We start from the raw sequence: 25,702 nt of genomic DNA, 5'->3' as shown, positions 1-25,702 counted from the left end.
ACCATTTCCTCCCTTACCCCCGTGTGGAGAATTGTGCACTTCTCGCGTCTTCGTAGCCAAACACAATTGATATTTCATGCTTTTCATGCGGCTGCTTGATTAATTTATAAATGTGTCCTCCAAATGGGTTAGTCCAGCACATTTTAAAAGGGTACATAACTTGAAACATGTCATTGTTGTGATTGTTCTATAAATAACAGCACATTACTGGATGTACGCTTGAGATGACCGGTGTCGGCAACATATATGATGTTTATGTGCGACTATTGATGTGTTTCTGCTAAGTAAAAAGTGTGTGTGAATGTGCTAGAGAGACAGTCTATTGTCTGCAGACATATAGGAGCACGCTAACGCCGAGTGTCCTCCTTCTCTCCCCACCCGCTTTCTCCTGAATAATACAACAGCTAGCCCGGCCCCCCTTGGCCTCATCTATCCAATGGCAGGCGCGCATCCTGTCAAGCTATGTTGCCGTCAGCCAATCACGCTCCTCCCGGTGATCCGTGCGAACCGGATGCCCTCCCTTTTCTTGAGCTGCCGAATCAGACGTCATGCGTGGATTTTGGGCACCGGCGCTCATTCGGTGTGGAGTTGCTCCTGGACCGGACGGAGAGTGAAAATAGTCACCGGTGGACATCTACGTGTTGGACGATCGGCGTGAGTATACGTCAATATTGAAATGTGATAAAAATGTAACGGAATGAGGCGTGAGTGGATATTTAAATATATATACATATCTATTTAAAGTATTTTCGTAAGAGCAGAACCGCGCGACTGTGGGAGCATTCCCCATCAGAAAGCATTGAATAACACCACTTCAACTTATCCGATGCTTCCGGAGAGGCGTCCACGCGTGGTGCAAGACATACATACTGTAAAGTTTTTGCAAACCATCTTAACTGAAATTAATTTCCACTCTGCAGACTCGTCTCCTCATCCGAATGCGCGTCAAAGTGCGCGAAGTCTGATAAATGGTGGCTATTATTTTTCAGCTTGAACAATGCGCACCGGCTTTGTGTGGACCATCTGTCATTCTATCGACATTACAGAACAGCAGCACCTCCTTCTCCTGAGAAAAAAAAAATCTCACGCTCTCTCTCTCTCGCGCACACGCACACATACACACAAACAGGCACCTGAAGAGCAGACAGCAATCATTCAGAGCCACCACCCGTCTATGACCACGCCATGACGCATGGTGTGTCTGCTTAACCCAGAAAACACACACACACCAGCGCTGCAATTCCACATTTACTACACATGTGATGTCCTGTGTAAGTGCAACAACACAGCAACAACGCCTCTGCAGAAATAGACCGGAACAAAGTGTCTTCTTTTTGCGCATCTGAATGTCTCACATGGCTCGACTGCCATTTTCAGGGCGTCCACTCTTTAGAAGCACATCATCAGCAAAGACTGCTTCCCTTTTTTGTTAAAGATTTTTTTTCTTCAAGCTGCCATTCATGTCTCTCAGCACTAATATGGCTTACGGTTAATGAGCCAGTCTCCATAAATTCTTCTGCCATCTGGAATATAGTAGGTCTAGACGCTTAGTGCAGCATTGCATTAAACAGGGCATTGAACACAGCGTGATTTAATGACATGAAAAAGTGTGTTGCCTTTAATGAGAAACTATCCCTATCCACTTTATCCTGATAAGATGGAGGAAAGCATTATGTTAGGGTAATTAAGTACAGTAGAACCTCTAAAGGCTCGGTGTATTTCAATTTATTATCATTTTAAAGCAATCCTTCACATAGGAAATAATGTATAAGTGCATTCATTTGCACCAGATTCAAACTGTCGTCATGATTTAAAAAAAACGCTATTAACACAAAGGCAATGTTTTAAGTAACAATTTAACGTTTTTAACTGTCATACCAGTGTAAAAAGAAGTATAGTAATACTAAATCAAACTAAAACAAAGCTAAACTACTAACCTTTTAATGAGAGCTTTATCCTGATAAGTTGGAGAAACTCCAAGTTTTATGTTAACTAAATGCAATGGAATCCCTGAAGTGGAGCGTGTGATGGTTGATTTTCAAGTCGTTCAAAATAATTAGAAATAATAAAAAAAACACAGTAAATAAAAAGTGAATTAATTTGTCCCGTAGTCAAACTATCACTAACGTGACATGTAATGTTTTAAGTAACATTTTGAAAGTCTTAACTGTCATACAGGTGTAACGAGAAGCATAGTAACACTAAATCAAACATAAATCAAATTAAGTAAAGCTACTTTTGGAAAACGGAAGGTATTTGCAGCGCGATACTGTCACCTGATGACGTTTTCTAGATACTGCTTACTACGGTATAATAAGTGCAATTATGTAAGCATCTGCCGGGTATAATTAATTAATAAATTATTAATTGTGTGTATAACTGAGATCTAGTTAATGTATTATAATCATAATACTACGTTTTATGTGTCTGCGACTTTAAAGGCAACGTACACAAGCCGAAACAACAATAAAACAAGCAAAATATATACAAAGTAATCAATTTTAAAAGTATTGCTTATATTGTAGTGAGAAGATTTGCTATGACACAGTTAATTTCATGTCCGGTTCTATGGTTATCGTCATACTTTTCCTCTGTAGCCTTCTATGGAAGCAAAACTCGCCTGTGGAGTTAATCTGACAAGATTTGCTAAAGATGACGGTTTTGTTTGACTTTTGAAAATGTTCCGAATTGTTCACTTTGGTGGTTCCCCTAAAGAAGGATGCTAATTGATGGGATGCTTGTTTGTGGGGGTTAGCGGATGTCCTGGTCCACATCTGTTTAATACAGTTTGAGGTCGTGGGCGGATGTTGGCTTCTCCAGTCTCCTGCTGCAACAATGATGCTAGCTCCCGTGTAGCCCATTATCGCTTGTAAGAAGTCCCATTCCACTGAAAGGCTCTGAAGTGCAGGCGGCCATTGTCGTTGTTTCTAAACCTTCCTGCAGCTCCATCTTGTGAAAATCTAATGTTGTTACCATCAGGGAGTCCAACCACACATCACATGACTCCTAACAGATCCACTTCCTGCCTCCATCAACTATTGAACACAGACTGTACATGAGGAGAGGAAATGTGCTCCCCCCCTTCAGTCGTCTCCATGAAACTTTAAATTAATTATTTCTGAGTCAACTGGAAGAGATATAAAGCAAATACGCTTAGTGGGGTGTGAACCAAAAGTTCGAATAAACCTCAAACCAGTGTGTTTCTTTTTCACTGCCAGACTTCATCCACGGACCCAAAGCTGCAGCTTTGTGGGGGGAGCCACGATAGCACAGACCACTTGGACTGCGTGCAGGCCTTGCAGGTAAATGACGTCAAGCGGTCAGTGAGTTCACATCGACAGGAACTTGTGTCCATATGTGTGTTTAGTGCTTCCCTGTGTAAATGGAAAGGTTAGGTAATGGAGACCCCTCTGCCCCCTCACCCACTTTGCACCCTGCCTCAGGCGTCCACAGCATACTGCCCACCTAGATGAGTGCATGACCTCTGACCTCACGTCTAGCCAAAGGCTCAGGTCTGTCGGGGTCAAGCCAGGTGGCTTTCAAGGTTCTTATTGGAGCGTCCAGAAGCACATGACATTTGAACCGGCGCTCCTTTTTGCTTAATTAAGAAAATCTTAATGCGGTGGGTGTGTAATTTTCCTGCATTATGGATCAGACGGAGACAGTCGGGAGGAGGTTAGCGAAACCTGTTAAACTCTGAACATCTGCTCTTGTTTCGGTCTGCTCCTTTATGAGATGCCGAGGACGCTTTAATCATCGCAGCGCTGTCCGGCTCGCTTGCATCGCACGCAGACGGTCCTGTCGCAACATGCTCGAGCACATGAGAAACTCCCCATGGAAATTTTGGAATCTTTCCCATTGTGTTCATGAAGGAAAAGGGGGGCTTTCATATGGAAGTGGGGAACGCCAGGAAATGACAGGCATTCTTTGTGGACTGTTTGAAAATAAACGGGTGGCTCCTCGCTTTCCTCTTGACAATTAGGCCGAAACTCAAAATGAGGAGACAATTAAAACTTTATCAGTCTTCCAATGAAATCTTCTGTCCATGTGTCTTTTGTATTTTCTTCCTTTTTTGTCCTTATTTTGCTTTATCACCCCCCCCAAACCGACCTCCCCCCCGGGTTTAAACACAGGCCTGCTGCTTGAGCTCTGCTTTATGAGGTGTGACAGAGAGGTCTGTCTGCCGAGACGGCCTGTGCAGACTGGAACATAAAGCTTTACATTGGGGCTGGCTGCGGTCGCTTAGGGGAGGACTTCAACTCACTTCACCACATACAGTCCCTCGTATACAGGAAGTGGCGCTATACTGCTGAGCTGGCATGGAAGTGTATGTGTAGGGTAAAGAGGGGTGGCTTTATGTACTTCAGACTAAACAGGCTGTAGATGCTTTTCCTTCCGCCGTCCTATATTAACAGCTTGTATTCCTTTTTAACCGTCCAGTCAAGCCATATCACACCTTACGTGCCCTGCACCCCATTCCCGCCTCTTCCTCCACCTCTTTTTTTCCCACCGGGTCAGTGGTAGTTCCCAGGTATTTGTGCAGTGTAGCATAGCCAGGAGACTGCTTGTTCAGTCCTCCGTGAGACAAAGGCAGCGTGTCTCCAACAGAGGGATGAAAGGAAAAGGGGCTGTGCAGCCACTCCTTTTTACAATGGGAACCCTCCTTAGTGAGGCTGTAGAGCAAATAACCACCTTTCTCTTTCTTTTTTTTAACGTCGTCTCGGAGTGGGAAGTGCGCCGCTGCGTATATACAAGGACTGGATGTCATTTACGTTGCCTAAGGAACTTTTTCATTACACCTGTAGGTAGGATCGGAAAGTTATCTGATTAATTAAAAAAAAAAACAACAACAACAACTTGGAAGCAAATTGATTTAAGCAATGAATAGGTTTGAGTATATTTTAAAATATATTTTTAATATTTAAAATGATTCAATATAATATGTATAAAATGCAACATAATTAAATAATGAATTGCATCAAAACATCTAATACCAAGAATGAGAATATGCTGTTGCACCACAAAAAGGATGCAACTTAAAGCAGTAAAATGCAGTAAAACCATTTTATTGTTTTTTTCAACAACAATGCAAAAAGTTGTAAATGTAATGAAAGAAGCATATTATACTGCTATATTATGTTGTATCAATATTTTTTCAATCAATATATTTTTGGGGGAAAACTTACAAAAATAAAAAAAAGTACAACAATCCTGGTGTTTTATTTTATAAGTATGTCAATGAGTGTCCGATATGAAGAGTTGTTGCCGCCAAACTCAGTTACGTTTAAATTGGGTTAAATCTGTTCAATTTTAGTGTTGATCTGGATTTTCTTTGCACTTTTTGAAGAATATTTTATGAGGTTTTGCTTAATTTGTCATTGGATAATGCACAAATTCTAATGACAATATTCAGGAATGCTGAGCCAAATGGATGTTGTTGGCAGAGGTTCTTGCTCCACTGACACATTTGTTTTATTGAAAAATCTCCCTCCTTATCACATGCTCGCTGTTGAATTATGCACTAGTGGTGCTCAGTGGATTATTATCATCTCACGCGGTCATCAGGGGGCGGGAGCGGAAACCACAGGAGACTTCTTTTTTTTTTATGGCTACAGCTACAGAGACAACCTGTTCTCAGACACCTCTCTTCTGGTCCTTTTTTATGACATCATAAATTCCTCCATTTCCTCTGACCAGCCCTAGGTTGGTATAAAGGACGTACCTGGGCGGTAATTGTCTGTCTGGCTCGCTCATCTGTCAGTTCCGCCAAGACTTCCTTCAGTGCCACACTGCATGAAAATACACATTAGAGCTATAAAGTACAAAGATTTATTTGCAGGTTGTAAAGAAGGTTTCTTTTTGATTTACTTTTCTAATTTAGGTCAGTGACCTTTCTGCATGCATGTGCACAACAACAGCCCACTCTCATACCTTTTGTTTGGCGAAATCTGAGGGTGAAGAGCAGAAAAGAAAGGATTACGGGGAAGAAAGGAAGAAAGAAGCCCTAAGGAACATTCTGCATCCATCTGATGCATGGCCAGGTCTCCTCAGGGAGGCAGGAACAATACGCGCACCAGCACGACAACATTCCTTGAGGGTTAAAAAGGTCAGGGGTCACCCAACGACCCCACACTGCCAATCAGTTTTGAGGCGCATGCACACACCAGCGCGCTCGGTGTGTCATTGTTTTTAAGTTTATGTCGTCGCACTTGTTGAACAGACTCTGCACCTTATGTTACAATGTGCCCTTTGCTCCCTATTGGCGCTTTTACTGTCTCGTAATAGTCTTTGTGTCCCTCACCCTGCTCTTTACGTGCACTGGTTTATTGATTGGACTTTTTTGGGACATTTTTATATAGGACAGGGTACATTCAATCAGCCGAGTCAGCAACTAGAGGTTTCAATTAGAGCAGATTGGAGCAGGTTTGCTTAAGCAGAGCTACATATAGATGAAAAGAACCACAGGATATAATTAAAGCGCATACTTTGAATATTTAGGTCGTCTTTTATGAAAACTGAGGATTCGTGAAACCATAGAACATTTCAGATAAAGTGAAGCATATGCATGGGGGTTGCCGTGTGAGGGTCCCCGCAAGGCAGATCTGCAGGTCTGGTAGTCATTATGAGTACAGTATACACTGGACATGCCGCTACATTCAAACCTCACCCACTGCTGCATCAGACCACCCTAGAGACAAACCACTGGGACCTCCTCCTTCCACTCTTCCACGGCTCTTGGGGAAGTGCATTTTGGGATTTCCGGAGGCTCGGCTAGACTTTAATCACCCCGTGATGAAAGCAGGAATACAGTGGAACCTCTGAAAGCTTAAAAGTAAAACAAAACTTGGACTTCAAAACGGTCATCATGTGTGACGTAGAGGGACTTCAGCTCAGTGAGCCTCAAAAAGCTGAACTACGTCAATTCTGTGTTGCTTTTATGTGTTTTTTTGTGTGCCAGTGATGGCAAAGAGTAAAGTGTGATGATAACCATAGAACAGAAAATGGGCCTTAATGCTGCAGTATATCTCTTGATATCTCAAGATAAAAAAAAAATTCAGCCAAAATATCACCACCACCACCAGCTAGCATATGTTACAACTAGTGGTTTTAAAGAACTTGATGCTTATATTTCAGTTAAGTATGTTGCTTTAAACATTTCAGGATGGTGGTAGTTTGATCCTGAAACAAATTACATTACTATGTGGAAAAATGTTTTAAAATTAGAACAACTTGGAAGTCCACCGGCTCCATTAAACAGATATGTTCCACTTCAGAGGTTCTACTGTATACAGAAATATTATCCCCCAGTATTTATGTTAACCATGAATGCTAACTGCCACATTGTGTCGACATGAGAATTTGACTCGAGGTGTATACCGTACTTCATTCCTACAAACTTTCTCTTGCGCTAATTCTCACTTTCTTGTGTCCCCATTTGTGTGCATGAAGACGACTGTAATCCTTCTGAATTTTATCATCCACATTAAATCACCTCCGAGTCAAGGAAAGAGAAATGAAAGCCTATCTGGCTGCAGCTGTGGAAGTGCTCCGAAGATCGTTTATTGTCGGGAACAAAAAAAGAGCCTCTATTTTTCCTTATTTTGTCTAGCAGCTGACGCCTCTTCCCACCCACTTCTTCCACAAGCGCTTTTGTCGGCAGGCTGGAGTGGCCTCGCCTGGGGAAGAAGTTTCCTGTAGGAATAGATGAGTGTGGTGCTATGAAGCTGCATGGTGGTGTGTTAGTGATAGGCTGAGGCAAGAGTGGCCCAGCTGCTTGCCATATGGTGTGATTATCAGCTATTTCAAAAGATTATGTCCCTCCATCAACATAGCCTTCAAATGTGTGTGTGTGATTTAAACTCTGGATTGTACCCCCGTTGTAAGACTGTCGGCCTGCAGTTTCGCCTCCCCCCATTTATACTGGGTGAGCTATGATCTCCCCTTGTAACCTCTGTCCATCCCCCCTTCACCTCTCACGCACACACACACACGTATATATATATTCAGAGGGTCTCTCCACACAAAAGAAATATTCAGCTGTAGAGAGTGGGGGTCCCTCAGAGGGCGCAACATTGAACTGGATGGAAGGGGGAAGTGGATTAAGAAGAAATGGCTGCCTGACACTTGGGTTGCCATGGCAAAGCCCCTTTTTTCTCCTACTACATCGACACGTTGACACATCCTCTTTTTCATGTAAGGTCTCATTGTGGGGTGAAAGTGTGAATATCCTATGCGGGGAAAAATATATCTACTTTTGAAATAAACAACACAAAAACAGGTTAAAACTCATCTTTAGGCTTGGTAGACATAAAAAATCTAAAGTTCAATGATTATATTCATCATTATTTTGTGAAAGTACAATGAAATAAATACAGTGCAACCTCCAAAGTCAAAACTCAACATGTGTTCTTATTTTATTTAAAACATTGCCTGTAAAGTTAATAAAGGTTTTGGAACTACGTGTTGGAATTACTTCACATTCCTGATTTCCTATGGGAAAAAATGTTTTGAAAATCAACCAGTGCCACCAAAATTTGTAGTAAATAATCATTGTTATTGAAGAAATTTAGGACAACCCTTATGATATGGCCACATGAGGGCAGGAAGGGACAAAATGATGATATACAGTCGTCCCTCACCACTTCACGCTTCGAGTTATGTGGTTCCACGCTATCACTGTTTTTTAGAAGTATATATTAATTAAATCATGCTGTTTTGTGGTCAAATACGGCCTATTGTCAGTAAAAAATATACATATTTAAGCAAATATAGCGTTATAAATGTAGCATTCTTCACTGGTCACTACGTGTCAGTAGCGTTACTGTAATGTTGTGTAATGTGAGACGCACAAGGATCAGACTTATCGATGGATCCCTAATAAAAACACCGGCTACGTTTGCGGCCGTTACCCGTGCAAAGTCAACCTCAATCTGAACCCCCGGCTTCACTTTCCTTCCGCTTCTCTTTTAGGTCCCCTAGGGAACACATTTATATGAACACACATAAGCACAATTATCATTTATGTCTTAATGGCTTATTTACTCTTATTTTGTCTACTATATGTGGTAATACGAGTGTAAAGGTGGCTATAGGGGTGTTAGTTCATGTCTCGAGGGCTCTAATAATGTTAAAAACCATATTTAGAATGTCGTAAACAGGTTTTCTATGCTCTAACTTCGAAAATATTCCATTTATAAATAAGGAATCCTACTTTACGGAAATTCCCTGATCACTGTCAGGTCTGGGACCAGTTAATTGCGATAAACGAGGGATTACTGTAAAGGTGTTCTGCCAAGTCTCAAGGGGGGTTATGAAATAACCGCGTTGACACCAAAAGCTAAGATACCGCAAAGGGAAAATGAGGTTCAATTGAGCATAAATGGCCACAATATGAAATGAATTGCTCTATCCATGTTTTTGGTCCAATGTGCAATAAAATTGAATAAGTTCTTGCTCGATATATGTGTCATCCATAAACAAAGGTGCATGGAAGTCAGTGGTGTTGTGTTTGCGTAAATCTGCTAACTTACAAACCAACCAGCAGGGGTGAAAACAAAACCACTCGCCTCTGATAGCTTTATTCATTCAGCAGGTAGTTACCATTTTATGCTAATATTTTATTTACTATAAACTTCCTACAGGATGATATATTTACTTCCTACAGGATGATATATTTCTTTCTCTATAATTGTCAAAATGTTGTGCATTTTAACAGACGAATCAGAGCGTGCACAAGCGTGCACTCAAAGAGCCAATTATCTCTCTCCTTTACGGCTTTCTGAATTATAGCTGCAATAACGTGATGCATTTCTCATCCATGTTGGGCAAGGAGGGGAGAGTGTGTTGGTGTGGTGGGCTGACATTTGCCTCCTCCCCACCCCAGCAGAGTAATGGATTCAGCTTGCCCACAACGCCCCCGCTGACTGCCCCCGTTGCTCAATGACATCAGCGGCCTAAGCCGATAAAATAGGAGGGGTAACAAATGTTCATAGATGCGCGTTCGGGCACCATGACGTCAGTCCCCGGTCGGCGAGGCGGCGGGTTAACACTGCTGCTAGTTGTCCCCCAAGCCTGTGACAATGGGAGCTCTCAGCCAGTGGCCAAGCGGTTGAAAGGGGCGACTGCACTGTGGGACATGGCAGCATTGTTCCCTAGGTTAGATGTCCATAAGAACCATGACAGCCTCTAATATTATTCTGACTAATGTCGCACATGAGAGTGTTTGTTTATGGAAAGGTCAGTGATTTGCTGCATGTAGTTTCCTCAGCCACACAACAAAATAATAACTATGACCCAGTCAGTGACGTTAGTACATCATTTATTGTTGCTTAAAATTTTACTTAACCCACAGAACCCATTCGTATTTAGTCAAACTTGACATTGAAGAGTACAATATTTAGAAAAACTAAGGATGGAATCCTAATAATTAATATTTAATCACGTTCTTAAAGGAATACAGTCGTCCCTCATTTACCGCGGTTTATTGAATCCAGACCTGACCGCGATAAATGAACTAGTAGGATTATGGCATAGAAAATCTGTTTACATTCTTCTAAATACAGTGTTTAACATTCTTAAAGCTCTTTGACATGAAATAAAACCCATATGGTCACCTTTACACTTGTATAATATGTATAATATAATGTAATATAGTAGATATATCAGAGAAAATAAGACATATTAGACATAAATATGATAACATAGACTCACATGTTAGTAGCTTCTTGTTTTTTTCTGGACATCGTACTTCCTGACGTGGCTATTGTCTCATCAATGTATTGTACTGGCGGCTTTAAATGGCTTTGCACTCATATTACGCAATATAGTAGAGGCAATAAGAGTAAATCAGCCATTTAAAATGTAAATAAAAGTCTTGCTCTGTCTGTCACAGTAAATGTGTTCCCTAGGGGACCTTAGTGGCGGGCGGCCAAATGTATAGAAGGACAGGAAATGATGTCAGAGGTTCAGAGTTGAGTTTTAGCTTGTCGCGGGTTATGGCCTCAACAGCAAACCATGTTATTATTATGATTATTATGTTATTATTATTGTGCCTGGTGTGACAAAAGTGAAACCTGCAATAAATGCCTGTTCTGGCAATGACGTCTGGTGCTTCTCTTACCTAACAATTACTGACACCTAGTGGCCAATGTAGAATACAACATTCACAATTACAATGCTTCTTCTGCCTTGTATTTTAGTTCATTTAGTTAGGTCATTTAGACATTTTTATGCTTGAAAATGATTCATTTAGGCTAAGTAAGTGCAATTTGCATAAATGTGCATTTTTTTTTACTAATGATAGGTTGTATTCAATCACTAAACAACAATCATTTATTAATACATTTTTGAAAAACTGCAATAGAGCGAGGGTGTGATGTTCAAACCGCGATGTCCGGCAAGGGACGACTATAGATGGAAATGTACTGCACTACTTAGCTGCAACCATCACAAGCACTGTTGATTCAGTCTCAACGACTTCTGATCTAAAGAACATGACCATAGCTATCGGAAGTTGAGCTACATCCATAAATCCCATTATTATTATGATCAATACATAACACAGGAATTGAAACAGGAGTTCAGAACATTCAGAGAGCGATTATCCAATAAAAAAAAGATAATAATTTACAACAATTAAATTGATTCATTTTGTACATAATGGAATAATAGTGTCTTTTTTCTTTCGATTTTGCAGATCAAAATGAAGTGGATTTGTTTATTTGTTTTTTGAGAGGATATTTGTTTGAGAATAATGCATGTCATCTTAAATACACACAATTACATGTGCAAAGTACATTTCAGAGCACATTATTAAGGAAATGAGGGAGAACATCATAACTGCATGCCTATAAATAATGACTAAGCAAAAGTACCTATCCAAATTGTGCTAAATAAGACCTCAAAATTTCATATTTCACTTACACTTGTGAATCGACTATATACCAAGGAGGAAAATGCCTATCAAAATATTTTACTTCAAGATAAAGTCAGACATTGGCTGCCTATTAGATATTTTAATATAATTTGTGACTTGTACCCACACAGAATGGCACCGCGCCCCGTTGCTCAATGCTGTATTGCTGCCACTATATGACTTATTATATTTCGAGTCATTCTGTTTATTTCTATTATGCAAGGTGGTGATTATCATTAATTGTATGGCACATAAGCTGTCTGCATACGCATGCGCTCGTGTGTGGGCGAGTATGCTGCTTGTGGATTATACTGAGTCTTTCTATTTATTTCCATTATGCAAGGTGACAATCATCATCAATAACGGGCTGGAGGAGCAATTGCATCAGCACTCACACAAACTAGACTTTTGGTGTCAAGTGTGAGACAACATTTGGGCAGTTTCTTGATGAGCCAGGTTGGGATTCTTGGACTTGGGTAGGGGTCTGCACTCTCCTGGGTGTCATTGTAGTTGCTCCAGATTCGTTATTGCATCGGTTTGGGCATTTAAGGAGCAGAAAGTGTGATTTTGGTAGGAATAAATGCCATATTGTGTTGTGATAATGCAGCCTTCCTCTCATGTGTGTTTCAGATGTCCACCAGAAGATGACTTCACGCAGTTTTGATCCAGGAGGTGGTATTGTGGCGGTAATGCAACTACTTCTTAGTTTATGTTCCATTTGAAGCTATGAGTCATGACTTCCCGCCCGGTCCTGCTTGCCTCGGTGAACATTCAACGCTGTCGGTGAGTTTGGTATGGATCACATAAAAACCATCGACCGTTGACTGTACCCTGAGGTTCGCCCAGACAACGTCAGTGATGAGCAAAAGAATGCACCGACGGTGCGCGAGTGGGCACATGCAAATTCAGAAACACGCAAACCGTGTACAGAAGTCACACTGTGGCTCTGGGACCTCAAAAGGTCACAATCAACATTCATTGCTGTCGCTGGGTTGGACTGTGTAGAAAAGCTCACTGAACAATGAGTGCAACTGTGGCCTAGATCTGCCTTGACTGCCCAGTCTCGGCCAATCAGCCAAACCGGATGTGATACGCTGTGATTTTTTTTATTTATTTCCTTCTTGTTTTTCACTTCTATTTTCTGGCTACTGGGAGTCTTCACCATGAGGAGGAGAAGGTGGCGATAGAGGGAGATAGCGACACAAATAGACTTCTGGCTTGTCCTCATCCACCTCTCATCTAATTGGTAGTTATGTGTGCAGCAAGGGGGAAGGAAGTGGAGTGAATGTGTAATCATTTGGAGCCTCTTCTCCTTCAGATGTTGCATCCATCTCCTTTTTTGTTTGTCTAATTATACAGTGCGCTCGCTTAACTCCGTGTTAACCGCCAGCCGTGTGCAGCTTGCCAGTAAAGGACCAAAGGAACAAATAAGCACTAGAATTAGTCCAGTTTGTAAGATAGTCTTTTCCGGTGTTGCTTTAAAAGGCAGCGATAAAGCGATTGTTTTGAACTTTACAACTGAGGATGTCCTATTGTATGTGCTGTCCGGTTTCCTGTATGTGTGTGTGTGCTCATTTCACATGTAGTGTACTCTCTTCTTTTAAAATAAAGTCAAACCTGAAGCACTGGTGTGAGTATATTGTATTTGTATATCCATTGTACATGTCATCCACTTTGTCAGCATGCTGTGAGAATAAAGTTGCACAGTTACAAGGAGAAAGTCACAATATTATGAAAAATAGTTGAAAATAAAAATACTCAATACATGAAAATACTCACAATACTACAAGATAGAAGTAAAAACCTGACAAGATCCACAACAGGTCCCTATTTGAATTAAGGCATACCTTTATGCTTGTTTTATTACTACTTTAGTCTCATAAAATTACAACCTAATTACTGTAAAAAATGCAATTTTTAAACATAAAATTGTGATGACTTTACTCTTGTAAAGTAATAATATTACTCCTTTTATTCTTGTGAAAGAAATCATCATAAAATACTAATTGTCCTAAAATTATTTTTCCCCCCCTGAAATTATTGTTTGAATCTTGTAATGACTTAACACTCTACACATGTAAAAAAAAAAACACACACACACACAAAAAAAACAATACCAAATTACAGTAATATTTTAATTTTACAAGTTGATGTTAACATTACGTCTTTCTTCTTGTAAAAGTGCCAAATTTATCCCATACAATTTTCATTCAACTTAGGTGAGGATACCACTGTATACTAAAAACAATTAAGTCGAACCTGAAATATTGTTGGGAGTATTTTGTATTGGTGTATATGAATCCTCATTCTATGTGTCCCCTCCCGTCATCGCCACCCCCGCCAGTCCGTCTGTATTATTCATAAAAAAGCACTCTGTGCACTGGTGCAGAAGAATGGAAGTGATGTAACAGTGGCTGCGAGCATGCCTCCTGACTGTCACTTGGGATGGATTCAAACTACAACAGCTGAAAAAAAAATGTTTGCTCAGCTTTGTTGAGCAAAAGCGTGGAACCATGATGATGATAATGGCATTATTTGACATATTCACACCAGATTAATTTAAAAATTAGCGCCATCGAGCAAATGTGAAGGTGCCAGTTGGCTGTCGTGTAGTACAATCAAATATTTGTTATCTACAAATATCAAGCTAAAGTTCACTGATGCCAAAACAAAGCAATATGTTGTGGCGTGTCACGCGACACGCCACAACATATTCCAACAAATTCCCTTGCACAATGTCTAAATGACGCATGAGATTTTGAAATTGTCAGAGGAGTAGAACTCACATTACACAATAAAAGAAGCGTTACATATGCACATGATGCTAAAATGCCAATTAAGATAATTATTTCCAGTTTAGTTTGGCTCTTAATGGCTTCTGTATGGATTGTCACGCTTGTTTGCTTTTACAAGAGCTATCGCTCATTATTGCAGCTCTCAAGATTATCACACACAACTCTCAACTCAACTCAACCCACAACTCAAACAGGCGATATGGAAACGCTACGTATTACAGTCATGTCATTATATCAAACTCACTAGTGTTTATTCCTTATCATTTAATCAGGATGATGTTTAAATTACAATCATGTTACAATAATATGACTCAAAACTAACACAAGTAATACTGTATACAGAAAATTCATGTAACAAGTATGTGATTTAACAAAACATATATGTATTATTTATGTATATATCTATTTATTCGTAATATATTAGGTATAATCACCTAAAATCATTTGTAATAATATAAAATCATTCAAATGCATTAAATGTCCCGCGACCCAAATGAGGATAAGCGGCATAGAAAAGGGATGGATGGATGAATAAAATGTGTCTATTCATTCATATAAAACATTCTATTTTGTTTATCGATTGTCAATTGATAAGGACAAATTGCTCATTGAATACACTGTGTTAACGGTAGGTGGCAGCAGTGTACGCGAACACAGGAAAGATGCACTTCCTGAATTTCTTCTATGTCCGGAAGAGAGATGACTGTCAGACGTTTTAATGTTCATACTGGACGATGTGACATGACCCTCTAATTTATAAAGGAATATGTCACACTTCGGCAGTAGTGAAACCGACGTGATGACAGCTCCTGAGACGTGACGAAATGTGCATTTTGGTGGTGATGCTACAACGTCCGTAACATACAGGCTAACCCTAGTTTAGCCACTATGCAATGATGGCGACGAGTGGATGATGCTTTAAGCAAGTGAGAGGTAACATAATATGGTTTTAATTGTGTGTGGCTAATACTGACATTTATTGTCGTGAATGGTACTGTAGCAAATGTATATATTATGTTTTTATTCCGCTCGTTTTAACTGTGCGTAATGCTAAACTGAATTGTCGTTTTAGCGCAGTCATAATCACTGCTGCCCTCTAGAGTCCAGAGGGCGTACTTGTATGTCATTTTTTGCTATCTGATTATACCTATTTGATGTTCTGTATCATCCTCAATTCACTTTTTCCTCCTCAATTAATCTTTTCCTTCCGAATTTACAGTATTTAACGTTTTGTTGATACTTTTCGTCTACAAACAGCCATGAAGGTGGTGATGGTGGTCACAACTGGCTTCACTACACTGTAGCTTGGAACCCAGAGGAGCCATGAAAAGAGATGGAAGAGAGGAGTGTGGTGAAGGCGGTCTCTTTGAGGACCAGGACTTCCCCACGGATGACTCATCCCTGTTCTGTGACAGCTCCACACCCATCTCCAGGTTGCAAGGACATGTCACCTGGCTCCGTCCACAGGTTAGTCCGATTGAAGAAGTCAGGCGGAGCAACACAGTGTCATAAAACAAAGTTAAATGAAATATTTTGACACACTTGACACTTGACACTTGATTGTACACTGAGCATTAGGGTCACTCTGTGGAGGAAAAAAGTAAAAAAAAAAAACAAAAAAAACAAATACAAGAAAAAAGCCATATTATCACAAGAATAAAAATGTCAACCGAATAACGTTGATTTGTTACAATAATAAAGTGGCTATATTATTATATTATGACTTCAATCAGTTTATGAATTCAAATTAAAATTACGACTGCATTCTCATAAAATTAAGATTTAATTCTCATCACATAACTTTGATTTGTTAATTAAAAATTGCATTCTATGTGCATAATAGTACAACATACTCGTACAATATTATCACTTTTATTAGCTGGCCGCTATTATCACAATATTATATTAGTACAACTTTTTTTGTAATATTATGACTTTTCGTAAAATTGTTTTAAAAATAATTGGCTTCATTAATGAAACATGAATTTCTTGTGTAACATTATTAATTTTAGAATGTTATTTTCGTGAAATTACAAATTTGTTCTCATTCATTATTGCAACATTGCTTAAATTAAAGTTTGCTCTTTTTTCTCATAAAAATTCCTACTAGACTTGAATAATATTTCAGTGATTCAGTTCTTTTTTTTCAAATAATTGAATTAAATGTTCTCTTTCTTATGACTTCACTCTTGTATTTTGGTTATTTTCATTATCAATGTATGTGCATGTGTAAATAATCAAGGTTATAGTTGATAATTATCATACTGGATATCACAGCAATTATTATCACATTTATTTTTTTTTATCTCAAGGAGATCTGCCAGTCACCCATTTTCTTCCCAGACAACATCCAACAGAGCCATCCCAAACAAGGCTTACTGGGAGATTGCTGGTTTCTGTGTGCTTGTTCCATGCTGATCAGGAACAAACATCTTCTGGAGAAAGTAGAGTAAATCGCCTACTGTTATTAGGCTCTCTGGGCTTTATTAAATGTCTGACTCTTTGTAGGTCTTTCCTGCTCAGCAGCCCCTATGGAGTGACAACAAATACCGCGGCTCCTTTTGCTTTCGGTTTTGGCAGAATGGACACTGGACAGAGGTGACCATCGATGACCGCCTGCCCTGTGTTGACTCAGCTCTGTGCTTCTCACACTGCAACGCGTCCTCTGCCTTCTGGGTGGCTCTGCTGGAGAAGGCATACGCTAAGTACACTGTGGAATTCTTCCATCCGTGCTATTTTCAGCTTCATTACTTTATTCTTGTAATATTCTGAGTCTTTTAATGGGATTGGAGAGATTCTCCCATTCCATTCCATTAAAAATAATATGTAAAAGATAAAAAAAAAAAATCACTTGAGTAATATATCAATCAAGGAATTAATTAGTAAATCAGTCTGCTATAAACCTAACCTTGTGCCTTTTTAGACTTCATGGTTCATACGAGCGACTGTGGGCGGGGCAGGTGTCCGAGGCCTTAGTGGACTTGACTGGGGGTCTGGCAGAGTGCTGGATCTTGTCTGATGTTGGCTCAGAGGTGGACCGCAAACCAGAAGAGAGTCAGAATCAGGCCAGGACGAGCAAAAGGCGAGACCTGGACCTCATATACACAATGAGAGCTTCTTGCACACTCAGTTGCTCCACTCAAAACATATTTGGGGGTATGTTATCTATGGTTTATGCCCTCTTGTAGAATTTTTTTTTTTATGGCATCAACAGATCAATCTAACCTGTTGTTAGGAGGCGTTGAGCTGGACCAGCAGCATCATGCCATGACTGTGATGGAGTGGTTGGATGTGAAGACAGTAGTAGGGAGCAGCGGAGTGAGACTGTTGAGGATCAGAAACCCCTGGGGGAGGGCCTGCTGGGGCGGAGCATGGACAGAAAGGTGATGATCCTATATTTATTGACTTATATCATTTACAGTAATTCCTCGTTCATCACGGTTAATTGGTTCCAGACCCGACCGTGGTAAGGGAAGTAGGATTCCTTCTTCATAAATGGAATATTTTTGTACAACACATTGCTCGACTGTAATGCACAGGCTACGGGATTACTTCTGGGACACAAGACATGGCCTCCGCTTTAAACATAGCATGCTAATAGCGAGCCAACTACTTAGCCTCTAATTTATTTATTCCAAACTTAAGTAAGAGTCTCAAACGGAGTGGGAAAGAAGGACAAAGTAGGAATCCGGGGACTTACCGGTTCCACACAAAATGGGAGGGGAACGTTTCATTATGTGATGTCGAACGTGCCATGGCTGACTCTAATGTCATGTCTCAATAATGGAACATTACTGACGCCAAGTGACCCGGATACTACATATAACTTGTCTTTCAATATTTTTTGACTAAGGTTATGTTCACACTGCAGGTCAGTTATGATTTTTTTGATCATATGTGACCTGTATCTGATTTTTTCATGTCTGTGAGAACAGCACAATTCCGATGTTTTCAAATGTGACTCAGGCCTAGGGCTGTGCGATATACACTAAGCCCCAAACTTACGAACATTCGGAGATACGAACACAAGCTCACTGGTCTATATTTTCATGTATTTTGCCTTTTGGAACTCCATATTTACTGTATACTGCTACATGCTTGACCAGTAGAGGGCACTGTGGCACTGCTAATGGGACCAACAGGTAGAGGAAGAAGAGGAAGAGGAGAGAGGAAGGCTAAGTTGTGGTTGTATGATACAACCCGGACAGAGTGTGTGATTAAAGTTTATGAAGAGTTAATAGGCCTGCTTAATTCTACACCACCCACAGAACACTGCCTCTCTTAGAAGAGTCTAATGACGACAACGATTTGTCCTTTTTTCAATATATCCTCCTCATCCTCCACCACAACAACGTATGCTCGACCACTCCTCTTCAAAGGTAACTAACATTTATCATTACGTATTATTATATCATTTTTATGATTTTTTTTTCATTAATTATCCTCGTTTAATATTACTACTACATCCAAACTCATATTTACATACATACGCATATATGTACAGTATATATGTATACACGTACATGTAGTACCTATATCATTGGTAAATTACCTTTTGTTGGACTTACGAACAAATCGACTTGCGAATGGTCGTCTGGAACCAATTGTGTTTGTTGGTTGGGGACTTAGTGTATCAATATTTTTAAAATATCGTTATTTCTTTTAAGATATAGACTGTATTTGGGCTGTTCTCTTTTATCGTGACACCGAGGTCTGTCTCATTCATCACTGCTGTGTGTGTCAGCGCATCTTAGCTGGAAACCCCTACGTGCTCTGTGCTAGATCTGGCGACATTCCAAACCCTCTTGGCGACATATCTAGCTCCATTTTCTCTCATCCTTGAAGAGTTTTCTGGTATTTGGGAGCATGAAAGTAAAGCTCCCACTATACACTGCAAAAAAAAATCAGCGAAAGAGCGAGTCAGCGAAAGGTGAGCTGCGATGGAGTAAGAGAACACTTTATATTGAAGCAGGCAAAATTATTAAGTTGAATTTCATTTATTGTGTGATTTATGAATGAATTTATTATTATTCCAGACCTAGTGCCTCCGAGACAGTTTTTTTCTGAATGACAAATCTTGTCATATTTTAATCTGTTCTGACTCTCACCTAACCACCTAATTTGTTTGTATTGAGTATATTGTTTATTCTTTTCTCACTCTTTCTGTCCTTTTGCAGTGGAGCAGGATGGTCTTCCCTGGACTCATCTGAGGCTTTGGATCTCCAAGCCAGGGTGTTACAGGGTGAGTTCTGGCTGGATGAAACTGAATTCCTGTCACGGTTTGATGATGTCACAGTCGGCTACCCTATCAATGAGGAGGGACACCTACAAAGCATCTATACTGGTAATTCCTAATAGCTTTAGTACTTTGCGGTTCTTTTCCTTGATTACTTTCTCAATGATGTCAGGAAACCTGCTACCTCACCGCCATCAACTTCCTGGCCGCTGGATAAAGGGTCTCTCCTGTGGTGGAAGTCGAAACAGCAGCAGCTACAGCAGCAACCCCAAGTTCTGGCTGAAGATGTACGACAGAGGTGAGGTTCTTGTCTCCCTGCTGCAGCACAGAAAGTGGAGCCAAATGAAGGACAAATATGCGGACACGCCTCCCAAGGATATCATGAGACGCCAGCACGACCATGCCATTGCATTACACATGTGGAAGGTTTGTGCCGCCATACACAGTATGGTGTTGTCTCCTTCTTGCGTGTCATCATCACTTTGTTCTCTCCCCAGGTGAAAAAGAACCGTTTTAATCTGAGCCGTACTTTAAACAAACCTCCATGTGCTTCGACTCACTGCCACGCCCACCAGAGAGAAGTGGTACTGCACGGGCAGTTGGAGCCCGGACACTATCTTCTCATCCCTAGCACCTACCAGTTAGGAGCAGAGGCCCACTTCCTCATCAGGGTTTTCTCCTCCTCTTCCTCCTTCCTCAGGTAAGCGCTAGCTAATGATAAAATGCTGTTATGGGATGGCTCCACTGTATATTGACCTTTATTTTAAAAATGGTCACACAGTGTGGAAGACCACTCAAACGTTTTGAAAAGTTGCACAGAAACTTGACGTCAAACCAACATCTAAAAAGACTTCAACGTACCGTATCTCAAGAGATTTCAACTCAGTGAACATCTAAAAGATAAACACCACAGAAAAGCACCAATAGTTGGCAAAGTAGAAAAGTGTAGTGACAGCCATAGAACTAGAAATAGACCTACACGCGAAGTAGTAAAGTGGTTGGTTGAAGGCTGAAGCAACACTAACGACATCAGTAGTGGGACTCTGTGTTTAGTCTTAATGTGAAGAAAATTCCTGGGCACATATCGTTATCTCCTAAAGTCTTGCCACCTTTAACAAGCCACAAAAATGCTTTTTCTGTGTCATGCATCATTAAAGGGTGAGTAGTTTGAGTTTAATTTAGTTTCCAGTAGTTTTATTATACAGCATTTAGCTTCTCTTTACACTTGTATGACAGTTAAAGGGATAGTTTGGATTTTATTACATGTAGTTCATCACCATCAGCTGTGTAGTCCATCAGCGATGACTTATCCCGCAGTTGGTCGTGTTGTTGTCGGATTCCGGTAATGAGAAACGTAGTTCTGGTTAGTTATTGGGGTTACTTAACTAAAGAGCTTGGCTTCTCAAAACAATATGCGTTCAAAAGAATAATACATTTGCATGACAAAAATGCCTTCTCGAAAAATCAGACGTCACAAATTGCTGTGCTTTACTTTGTCTGACATTGTATTAATGTGCACTATCGCTCGTCCATTCTTGTGTATGAGATGAAAATTGCTGCGACCCTCGCATCTTCATCCATTGTGGAACACATCCGTAAACAAGATGGCTGCAACATCGTGGCGGATGCATCTTCATCACACACACCCAACGATAGACAGCCGAAGGCGCGCATTAATACGACGTCAGAGAAAGTAATTTGTGAGGTCAGATTTTTTTCGAGGAGGCATTTTAGTCAGGCAAATTCTTACTCTTTCAAATGCATATTGTTTTGAGAAGCCAAACACTTTTCTTAGGGAACCCCAATAACTAACCGGAACTATGTTTCTCATCACCGAAATCCGACCAGATCTGGGCTCACGGTACCAACTGCGGGGTAAGTCACTGTTGGTGTAGTACACTGCTGATGGGGATGTCATACAACTTCATGTCAAAAAATCCAAAGTACCCCTTTAAGCTGTCAAACTGTTACTTAAATTGTTGTCTGTACAGTTAGTAAATGTTTTCTAATGGCGACACTGGACAGATTATTTATTTCCAATGACAAAATGTGTTTTAACAGTACAAACTAGTGTCCTGGAATGGATTGACATTAGGGTTTTCACTATACAAGAGTGTAGTGGCACGGATCAGTTATTTTGGTACCATTTTGACAATGGAAATGCAAAGTAAACAGTGTAAATGAATAGAAACTGGGTGTGTTTTGTACAATCTTAGCTTATATAAAGCATTCACATCTCCATTTACTATCTTCCTCTGTGATCCCCATGGTGTTGTTTGATCAACCAAACACTCCAGAATGATGGTCCTATTTTTGTGAAAATTACTGACATTTCTTTTTAGTAGTCCATTTTGAATGATCTGTCCTCCTCAGTGCAATGAAGTGCCCAGCACCTTCCCTGCCATCAACTACAGACGGAGAGTGGGAATCCACTTACTTTCAGGGCTCGTGGGTAGAGGGAAGCTCTGCCGGAGGAAGCAGGAACTTCGCTACTCACCAACGGAACCCTTGCTTTCCTTTTACGATTTGTGATGAGCCCGTAGCTACGGTGGGTGTCAACGTGACTGTTACCCTGAGCCAGAGCTGCACCGACACTGACCTGCACCCCATCGGCTTTCATATTTATAAGGTCACAACAGACAGTTTGACAGTCTTGATCTATCATATTAAATGATGCTTGATATCTGGCTTTGATTGCTTCACAGGTACCAGCAGGGGAGCAAAGCCAGACCATCCCCAGTGAGGATCCAGTCACCAGCTGTGTTCCTCACTGCTACACTCAGGATGTCACAATGGCATGCTCTCTTCCATCCGGAGCTTACATCATCGTACCATCCACATACCAGCCTGACTGCACCGGAAACTTCACCATCAGCCTTGCTCGCAGAATACACAGGTTAGCACTGACGCCTGACTTTGGTATATTTTGTAATCACCCTTGTGCTAGAGAGCATTAAAGGTATTTGTGTGTCCTTCAGGAGAGTTGTGAAAAGCCAGGAGAAGCTGGGAAGAACCATTCAAGAGGTTGGTTGAGGTTGGCCACATTTTCACCTGGCTGTACAGTAAACACTGATCCGGTGTGTCGCCATTCTAAAACCTTTGTTTACTGTAGAGGCAATGTTTTAAGTGACATTTTTACATTCCTAAATGTCATACAAGTGTAAAAAGAAGTTAACTATTGTATATTTTAAAAATATTGTAAAAATGTCACCATTCGAAGACAATGACTGTATAATAAAGTAAATAAAACAAAAATAAAGTTGAAAAATAATTCACTTTTGGAAGATAACCATTGTAACATAAAATAAAGCAAAAATAAAGTAATAAATAAAAACTTACCATTTGAAGATTAGAGACCACAAGTTTCAAACTACACTAAATCCCCAACTAACGAACACAACTGGTTCTAGACGACCGTTCTTATATTGAATTGTTCTTAAATAAGTGAAAAGGTAATATTAACAATTACACTAAGTCCCCAACTAACGAACACAAGTGGTTCCAGACGACCGTTCTTATGTCAAATTGTTCTTAAGTAGGGGAAAAGGTAATATTACCAATTATATAGGTACTACATGTACGTGTATACATATACAGTATATGTGTATGTATGTAAATGAGTTTGGATGCAGTAGTAATATTAAACAAGGATAATTAATTAAAAAAACAATAATAAAAATGATATAATACGTAATTATAAATGTTATTTACCTTTGAAGAGGAGTGGTCGAGCATACATCGTTGTGGTGGTGGAGGAGATATTGGAAAAAAAGGACAAGTCGTCATCATCATTAGACTCTTCTAAAAGAGGTAGTGTTCTGTGGGTGGTGTAGAATTAAGCAGGCCTATTAACTCTTCATAAACTTTAATCACACGCTCTGTCCGGGTTGTGTCATACAGCTACAATGTAGCTTTCTCCTCCTCCTCTTGTTCTCCCGCTGTTGGTCCCATTTGCAGTGTCACAGTGCCCTCTGCTGGTGAAGCATGTAGCAGTATACATGTAAACATGGGCTGGCTGGCCAACCATGTAGCAGTATAAATATGGACTTGTTCGCACGGCGGATGTTCGTTAGTAGGGGACTTAGTGTATTCAGCCTCTGAAGAAGCCTGACACGTGAAAGAGAGGAAACAGGAAACTGTTGGCATCTTCTCCATGCTAGTCATTAACCATTGTACTTTAAACTACATACTACTTAAGTTAGCATTTGGTTTGTGATATTAATTTTGTGATATTAATCCCACAAAACAGTTAATGAAAAAGCAAAACACTTTTCTCAAAAGATTTACTGATGTCTCATACGATGTCATGCAGGATGATGGTTTGAAGTTTTGTTTGACTTTTGAGACATATTTTTACAGAAAATGTTGGTTGTTCTCCAAATGGTACCACCTTTGAGGTTGCTCTGGTTGCACTAGGTTACATGCACATTTTGTGTTCCTCCGCTTCCATTTTGTCTCACGGGAGTGCATGATATCTAGCTTTACTGTTTAGGTGCTGTACTCACTGCAAAAGGTGCAGAAACTCAATATTTCACACATATTTTGGTATCCTGTACAATTTTTGACAATGGAAGCACAAAAAGATTGCGTACTGCTAGATAGATGGAAGAGAGGCTATGTTCTACTTGTATAATATTAATTCATTACATTTTTTAGATTTTTTTGTCAGTGACCAGAAGATGGCAGCAGTGAGTAAGCCATGCATTTTTGTGTTTGTGTGGCAGGTGTCTCACATCGCTGTGATGCAAAGCTAGCTCTCTTGGACGTCGGCACAGGATGAAAGGACTCCCCCTGCGCCCTCGCCATAGAGACATGTACGACTATGCATGTGGACCAGTGGGAATGTGTGCGTCCGTCGGGACTTCCCTTTATCCTGAATTGCTGAGGCCGAGGGCTTGATGGGCAGCAGCCCCACTCATTGGCCATTAGGACATCAGAGATTGTCGGTGGGCTGGACTGCTAATGAACTATGACGGGACTGGCTGGTGTAAACAAACAGCCGCCATTGAAGAAGGCCGACACCGCTGTTTGCTCATTCAGTCGCTGATGCGCCTGCCGGACCAGAACAAAGGGTCCTCTCATGAAGGTCCTCACAGAAGCGGGTAAGGGGTGAGGGGTTGGTCTCGCGAACGCTGAGCCTACCAAACCACACCACGATACATCGTGCCATACATAGCCAGAGTTGTCTACCATTCTTATTCAACTCACCCAATAGTGCCCCTAAAGACATCTTGTTTGTTACTAAATCCCATCCACATCATCAACTCTCTTTATGCTCAGACCACCACTCTGACCTGAACAGAGCCTCCAAAGTCACCACGAGCGGCAGGATGGAAGGGATGAAACAAGGGATGCGGCACATCAGAGGAGGTCGGCCCGTGTGAAGAGGGTGCCAGTTGGTTTTGTGTTGTTTGCCTCCTGCCCATCCACCATATCTGTGTGTGCTAAAATGAAAGGCTTTCTGATGACTGAGTCACTTGGAGCCAGCCACAGCCAAAGAATATAAATAAGTGGCATTTTCTATGTTTGACATCCAGATCCGCAAGAATATTAACATATTTGAAGTACAGAGTTGTTGTTATGTTGCCTCTATTCACCACCACATTGGATGTGAAATAAAACAAGATGTGATTTAAGTGTAGACTTTAAGATTTGAGTTTTACAAAAATGCGATAAGGATTACACAAGCATAAGGGGTGAAAAGTTGACACAAAAATAATGGCATCAACACAGAGCAAAAGTTTATATCATGGAAAT

General features: G+C 40.5%; 1 protein-coding gene across 5 annotated transcripts; it reads left to right on the top strand.

The window, feature by feature from the left end:
• The first annotated feature begins 533 nt into the window (after nt 1-533).
• capn10 (calpain 10) lies at nt 534-25,581 on the top strand. Of its 5 annotated transcripts, XM_054766460.1 has the most exons (15): nt 534-654; nt 3,219-3,302; nt 12,545-12,600; nt 15,967-16,176; nt 17,022-17,153; nt 17,218-17,414; nt 17,633-17,865; nt 17,945-18,092; nt 19,887-20,053; nt 20,118-20,371; nt 20,443-20,645; nt 22,319-22,574; nt 22,651-22,841; nt 22,924-22,969; nt 24,670-25,581. In XM_054766460.1, exons 4-15 carry the CDS (start codon nt 16,033-16,035, stop codon nt 24,697-24,699), a joined length of 2,001 nt encoding a protein of 666 aa, XP_054622435.1. In that variant the 5' UTR covers nt 534-654; nt 3,219-3,302; nt 12,545-12,600; nt 15,967-16,032; the 3' UTR covers nt 24,700-25,581. The 5 variants fall into 5 exon arrangements, 4 of the variants coding, with proteins under 4 accessions (XP_054622435.1, XP_054622436.1, XP_054622437.1 ...); XR_008567459.1 differs by lacking the exons at nt 534-654; nt 3,219-3,302; nt 12,545-12,600 and adding an exon at nt 14,644-15,642 and having other exon boundaries at nt 24,670-25,047; nt 25,226-25,581; XM_054766461.1 differs by lacking the exons at nt 534-654; nt 3,219-3,302; nt 12,545-12,600 and adding an exon at nt 14,640-15,642 and having other exon boundaries at nt 17,233-17,414.
• Nucleotides 25,582-25,702: the final 121 nt, after the last annotated feature.

Source organism: Dunckerocampus dactyliophorus, chromosome 2 (genome assembly GCF_027744805.1).
Source record: "Dunckerocampus dactyliophorus isolate RoL2022-P2 chromosome 2, RoL_Ddac_1.1, whole genome shotgun sequence".
NCBI classification, from domain to species: domain Eukaryota; kingdom Metazoa; phylum Chordata; class Actinopteri; order Syngnathiformes; family Syngnathidae; genus Dunckerocampus; species Dunckerocampus dactyliophorus.
The sequence above is the reverse complement of the archived record's forward strand: the minus strand, read 5'-3'. Positions and strand labels throughout refer to the sequence as shown.

Excerpts from the sequence above, each read along its gene's own strand:
- capn10 (XM_054766460.1), top strand. The coding sequence starts at position 16,033 with ATGAAAAGAGATGGAAGAGAGGAGTGTGGTGAAGGCGGTCTCTTTGAG. Across the intron at positions 20,372-20,442 it reads TTGCATTACACATGTGGAAG|GTGAAAAAGAACCGTTTTAA; the intron begins GTTTGTGCCGCC and ends TTCTCTCCCCAG. Across the intron at positions 20,646-22,318 it reads TCCTCTTCCTCCTTCCTCAG|TGCAATGAAGTGCCCAGCAC; the intron begins GTAAGCGCTAGC and ends TGTCCTCCTCAG.